The sequence below is a fragment of the Gavialis gangeticus genome, unplaced genomic scaffold, assembly GCF_001723915.1.
Source record: "Gavialis gangeticus isolate Ggan-Ray unplaced genomic scaffold, GavGan_comp1, whole genome shotgun sequence".
NCBI lineage: Eukaryota > Metazoa > Chordata > Crocodylia > Gavialidae > Gavialis > Gavialis gangeticus.
Genome location: NW_017729018.1, coordinates 2,162,668 through 2,169,558, shown reverse-complemented (window position 1 = coordinate 2,169,558; position 6,891 = coordinate 2,162,668). Strand labels below are relative to the sequence as shown.

At 46.4% G+C, this 6,891-nt stretch overlaps 1 protein-coding gene across 3 annotated transcripts in view; it reads right to left on the bottom strand.

Moving 5' to 3' along the window:
- Positions 1-6,891, bottom strand: part of RANBP3 (RAN binding protein 3) — a 174,979-nt gene that overhangs the window by 66,043 nt on the left and 102,045 nt on the right. For all 3 annotated transcript variants that reach the window (XM_019513204.1, XM_019513205.1, XM_019513206.1), the window contains one exon: positions 4,925-5,028. In XM_019513204.1, the coding sequence (XP_019368749.1) occupies positions 4,925-5,028 (104 nt within the window). The remainder of the gene's footprint in view (positions 1-4,924; positions 5,029-6,891) is intronic.

Below are 6,891 nucleotides of genomic sequence, written 5' to 3'. Positions count from 1 at the left end.
TGACCACCAGTATCTGGGGGAACATTTGTTCACCAGAGCACCCCAAGGGATGACGAGGTCGAATAGTTATAAACTACTGCGAGACTGTTTTAGGTTGGACGTAAGGAAGAATTTCTTTCCTGTCCGAGCCCCCAAGGTCTGGAACAGCCTGCTATCGGAGGTGGTTCAAGCACCTACATTGAACTTCTTCAAGATGAAATTGGATGCTTATCTTGCTGGGATCCTATGACCCCAGCTGACTTCCTGCCCTTCAGGCTGGGGTTGGACTTGATGATCTTCCGAGATCCCTTTCAGCCCTAACGTCTATGAAATCTATGAGGATCTAGGTTAACTACAGACCAGTCAACCTCACCTCAGTCCCTGGAAAAATCATACAGCAGATCCTCAAGGAATCCATCTGTAAGCACTTGGAGGAGAAAAGGGTGATTAGGAACAGTCAGCACGGATTCACTAAGAGCAAGTCATGCCTGACCAACCTGATTACCTTCTGTGACAAGGTGACTGGCTCTGTGGAGACCAGTGGATATGGTATACCTTGATTTTAGCAAGGCTTCTGATACAGTCTCCCACAACATTCTCACAGGCAAGCTAAGGAAGTATGGGCTGGATGGACTGTAAGGTGGATAGAAAACTGGCTGGAGCATCAGGCTCAGAGAGCAGTAATCAATGGCTCAGTGTCAGCAGCCAGTATAAAGTGGAATCCCCCAGGGGTTGGTTTTGCTCAACGCCTTTGTCATCTTCCAGGTCATTGATGGAGTACTCCCTCAGCAAGTTTGCAGATAACACCAAGCTTGGGGGAGTAGTAGATATCATAGTACTTAGGGTCAGAAGGGACCTAAACGGAGCATCAGGTCTGACCCCCTAATATGCTGGAGGGTAGGACTAGGCAAATTCAGAGTGACCTAAACAAATTGGAGGATTCGGCCAAAAGGAATCGCAAGAGGTTTAACAAGGATGAGTGACAGAAAGCCAAGGCAGCAACCAAACTCCAACTGACTACACACATTAAGGACAATAAAGAGTCCTTTTTTTCACATATGTGGGCAGTCAGAAAAGCAAGTATAACGCTGGACCCCTGCTAAACTAAATGGCACAACTGACACCCAAGAAAAAGCCAACCTGCTTAATGGGTATTTTGCATCAGTTTTGGTTTTTTTGTTTGTTTTGTTTTTTGTTTTAACCAGCCCAAAAGGACCTCCCTGTCTAACACGATTCAGGATGGCCAGGGTGAGGGTGAATTTATACCCAGCATCGGTGTAGACCTCGTAAAGGAACATCTTGAGAGGCTGGACACCAAAATCAGCTGGTCCTGACAGCTTGCACCCCAGGGTACTTAAGGAGCTAGCAGGCATCATAGCCCAGCCACTAGCAAGGATCTTCATGAACTCATGGCGCTCAGGTGAAGTACCCAAAGATTGGAAGACTGCCAATGTGGTGTCCATCTTCAAGAAAGGGGGAAAAGTAGATCCGGGGAACTACAGGCCAAATCAGCTTGACCTCAATCCCTGGGAAGATTTTGGAAAAAATTTATCAAAAAGAGACCATTCTTGACAAACTGGCTAATGGCAACATCCTGAGGGATAGCCAGCACAGGTTTGATGCAGTCTTGCCTGACCAATCTTATCTCCTCCTATAACCAGGTGACCTATCACCTGGACAAGGGAGAAGAGATTGACAGCATATATCTGGACTTCAAAAAAGCCTTCAATCTAGTGTCCCATGATCTCCTCACGGAAAAACTGGCCAACTGTGGCCTCAGCTACATTACAGCCCGATGGCTGGGAAATTGGCTCCGAAGTCAGACCCAGAGAATAGTAATCAATGGAAGTGAATAATCATGGTGCTCCATGACCAGTGGCACCCCCAAGACTCTATCCTTGGACATACACTCCTTTAACATCTTTATTAACGATGTGGACATTGGTGTCAGAAGCGGACTGGCCAAGTTCACTGACAACACCAAACTTTGTGCTAAAGCATCCTCACCTGTGGATAGGCTGGTGATGCAAGCCGACTTTGACAGGCTTAGAAAATAGGCGGATAAAAACCTGATGACATTCAATAAGGATAAATGCAAGGTACTCCACCTCAGGAGAAAAAAGCCGCATCACACTTATAGGACTGGGAGGGAGCAGGAGGAAGGCTGAGAGACAGGGGGCACCATGTGCATGTGCATGTGCATGCACATGCATGTGGTCCCAAGCAGCCTGAGAGCAGCTCCAGCAGGTAAGGGGTGGGGGGAAGAAAGAGGAGGATGGAGACTCCTGTAGGGAGGAAGCTGAGTAGGGTTGGGGTTGCTGCCCAGCTACATGGGGCTTGGGGCCCAAGGCTGCAGTGAGCAACTGCAGGGCCCCAACAGGGAGGAGGATGAGGCTGCAGGTTGTTTGTCCGGGGGAGGGCCATCTCCCTGTTGCCATGTGCACTCTCAGGGAGCGGGGGGAACCCACACCCCCCAGATCTGTGTGCAGGCTCCTGCCCTGCTTCCCTCCCCCAGGGCCTCCGCAGCCTAGCAGGCATGACCCAGCACAGCAGGGGACAATGGGGCCACATGGAGATCTCCTCACTGCTGTGAGCTTCTCCTGCGCTACCCTGGTGGCACACCCCCTGCACGTGCCACTGCTTTCCCCATGCTGCTACCCTTACTGCAGCCCCGTGCACAGGAGTTATGTTGCCAAGGCAGCGCCAGGTTAGCAGCGGCAAGCAGCTTCTCCGCATGGCTCCTCTGCTCCCTGCTGCACTGGGTGGCGCCCGCTGGACTGCAGAGACCCCAGAGGAGGGAAGCAGGGCAACAGGGAACAGCAGGTCAGTGCAGAGAAGCTGCCTGCTGCTGCAAGCTCTGCACTGCTTTCCTTCCCTGGGGCCTCCGCATCCCAGCAGGCACCACCTGGCACAGACGAGCTGGGGATCTCCTCGCCGCTGCTCACCCCGTGCTGCCCTAGTGATGGGCCTCCTATGTGCGGGGCTACAGTGAAGGCAGCAGCATGGTGCTGTGCCCCTCAAAGCAGCAGCATGCACAGGGGGTGCACTGCCAAGGCAGCAGGGGGAGGGAAGAAGTTCGTAGCAGTGAGAAGATCCCCACACAGCCCCTGTCCCCTGCTGAGCCAGGTCATACCTGGCAGGGCTGTGGAGGCCATTGGGTGGGGAAGCAGACTGGGAGTTTGAGCTGCCACACATACAGATCAGGGGGGCACAGGTCCCCCTCTGCCCCCCAGGAGTGCATGCAGTGGTGGGGAGCTGCCCTGTCCAAGCCCACAGCAGTGGGGAGTGGAGGCAAGGGGCTGTGGACCTGGGTCTGTAGCCCTGGCAGCTGGGGGCCCCCTCCGGCAGGGCTGGGGGAGCAGGGACTTGGGTGGGGGGTGATGGGCACCAGCAAGGCTGGGGGGAGGGGGCAGGAGTGAGAGGCATGAACAGAGCCAGGGGTCCTTTAAATTTTAATCACAGATTTTGGGTTTATTAAGAGATTTGTGATTTTTCAGGAAAATGTTTGGGGTTTGTTTTTTGGTTTTTTTGGGGGGTGGGGGGTTGGTTAATCAGGGAAAACCAGGATCCCTACTTATGAGGTTAGTCACCAGTGCAAATGTTGGTATATAGACAGGAACAGTGTTTTCTTTTCTGCGCACGGAGTCATGTTGGTGCCTATATACTACAACTTGGAAAACATGTTACTCCAAAGACAAACCTTCTAGAAGCCCCAGTTTTAGAGCCCTTGCAAGACGGTCCTACATAGTACCTGCAACAGAGTCAGCGCTCCTGCAGCTCTACCTCTCCACTTGCCTCTGCACCAAAGACAGGTCTCAGGACCAACCGAAGTCAGCACGAAGGTAAATGCCAATATTACTGCCACCTTGTTGTAGGATTCCTTCATGCAGAGTCAGAGTACACTGCATGCTTGAGGGAGTGCTGTCTAATTATTTTTTGCTCTAGTCTGGCTCCTGGTCCAGTCTTGTCCAAGTCAGACACAGCATAAACTGTTTTAACTAGTCTAATTCCTTAGCAAAGAAACCAGCTTAAAAAGCCTGTCCAAGATGATGGTTCCTCAATCAAGAGAGACATCATCTATACCCATCTCTAAGGGAAAGGAAACAAGCACTGGATAGGTAGTGTTTGAACCCTAACAGCTTATAGTCTGCGCCATGAGGTATGGCAACTGACATGAAATGCCTCATTCTACTGTTCAGAGGTTATCTTCTTAGTGCAATAGTAGGATTTTTTTTTTTTTTAATGCATACACTGAATGAGGACAAGGTTCTTTAAAACCTGCGTTTTCACAAAAAACACAAACCGTGAAGCTTTTAATAATAGTAAGTCAGATACTTCTGGGTTGTCTCAGTGCCACAGATGTTCAAGGGAACCAAGGATAATTCCTATAATAGACCCATGGGCCCAAGAATTCTAGTTGTACTAAGTCAAAAACAACCTAGAAATAACAAAAAGGTGGAGAATTTCTGCAATATCTGGTGCTAGGTTCATTTCAGACTTTGCAAACTCAAGCAGGTTGAATCTGTCACATTCTCTTCACATTTTGAAGATATTATTTGCAGTCATAAATATTTAATTTATTCTGTCTCTCCCTCTCCCTATACTGTGGGAGACAGAATAATTAAGTTATTTATGCATTTAGAGAGAAAACAGAAAGAGCCAGTGTGCAAGTGAAGGACCACAAGCTGATAAACCTGAAAGACAAAGTGGAAATCTCAAAAACAAAAGAAAAAAAAAGAAAAGAAAAGGAAACAAGCAACAAACCACTCCCCCTGAAAAAACCTGAGTGTAGTACTGCTGCTGTCTACTAGCCACATACTTGTATTTTCAGCAGGTTTCAACATACTGAAAAATATGAGCATCTCCACTAGACAGCAGGAGCACTACTAATAGTACTCTATCCACACTAGAGAGTGAAGATGCTCAACCTTTTTGGTAGTCTCACCTGGAACTGATGTACTGAAGAAAGTAATTTGTTGCAGATGGAGGGTCTGAACTTGGAAGTCCTGCAATCTGTACTTCAACTGTTTCATCACTTTCATCTCCTAACTACAAGTTAAAAAAATAGTAATAGTATAAAAAGAAGAGATGCTTATAGCTATTAAAAACTATGACATAGGCTGTATTCTATTGCAAGATGTATATTTTCATTCACTATAGAAGAAGAACCACACAAAATGTATCATAGCAAGTTTCCCATTGTTTCAGGTGGAGCCCCTGCAGAAGTGCCAGTATATTGTATCCATTAGCTGTAAATCAACAGGATGAGCCAAGTCTAGGCACCACTGTAACTGTTACACAACTGCACTGGAACTATATTAAAAAAAGAACAACAACTTTTTTCCTGTGCCTTATTATGCGTGTTATTACCATGTAGTATTTGTGGTTAGCTGCCATCGCTACAGTTCTAAACTTCACATTTCCTCCCTGGATATGCAGGAAAGACATACTTGTGAATACCTCCTTTTTCACAGTAGATGCTGATGATTAATCTGTTTAAAGGCAGTGGTTCTCAACCTTTTTATACTCAAGGCACTCCTCAGAAAATGCCAGCTCTTAGCTTTAATTTTTTTTTTTAAAAACTGTAGACAAAAAGCACAATTCTTTAGTTGGAAAGAACTCAGAAAGACCACAACTTGTCAGAATGTTTTTGACATTATGGATCCCTATCTGAAATCTTCAGGTTTAATCTGTGGATCACACTAAAGTGCTTGTACATCAATAATACTAACATTGCATGGCTCCCTTAAAAGGACCTGATTGCACCCTACTTAAGAATCACTGGTTTAAAACATGTATATTCACTCCTCTCCTCTTGCTGCTGCAGATGCCTGTGGAAACTTGCATTGCACAGAATTGCTATGGAAGGACCACTGCAGTTTCAGTACAAGAAAAAGCTTTCATTCCCAGGCCAAGAGCTCAGAAGAATCAAAACCAAATTCCATAGTTCTTATGCATGGTAGTAGCTGGTGTTTTTCTTTTATGAAAAACTAATTTTCTCACTCTTTGAGCAGTACTTCTCTTTAAACCTCAGTAACACTCACTTAGTAACCTCAGTACCATTTTAAACAGTAACACTAATTTTTTAAAATGGTGAGACCAATTTTCTAAAGTAGCAACTAGGGCTCCAATCTTGGGCTCCCTCTGCATCTGCAAATAGCAGGTCCCAATGGCTAGGAGCCCCACACAGCCAGGACCAAGAGTCACACAGCTCGTGGGCTTTAGCTCCCAGCTGTGCCTCATGCACACAAGGTGCAGTCAGGAGCCAGCCTTAGGTGGGTCCAGGGGTTTCATGTGCCCCCAAGCCTTGAGGATCATGGCAGCCACAATCCCCAAGCTGAGGGCTGTTCCCCGTGGGTAGGAGCCATGTCAGCCGCAGGGGCGACTCTGCTACACGTACAAATTAAATAACTTGATAGCAAGCAGCTATAAAGTTAGTACAACTTTTTAAGGTTTAACTTTCCAGCTGGTTGGAGATTTTTATCGTGTGATAGCTGCCTTCAGTAGGGGGCTGGATTAGATGACCATCTCCTTTGCAGCCCTACTTTCCTACAATCTGTACATGCCCTTTGGGGGTCAATTTAGAAATAAAAGCTGGTATAGGCATTGATTGCTTGAAACATGAGAAGTAAAATAGTAGCCAAATATTTGGATTTTGAATACTATCCCCTTCTATCTGGAGGACTGAACTAACTATAATTACAGAAATTCTTGCAGATACTGGCTATAACAAGAAGTGTCAAGTGAAACAAAACTTTAGGCTTTACTAATCTAAGCTTCATTTTGTTTCCAGAATTGAGAAGACATAAATGAAATGGGAATTGGCATTTCTCTAATGAACAAGCTTGGAGTCCTACTTCTTTTATGCTTTTTCCAAGTTCAACCACTCAAAAAAAAAAAAAAAAAAAAAAA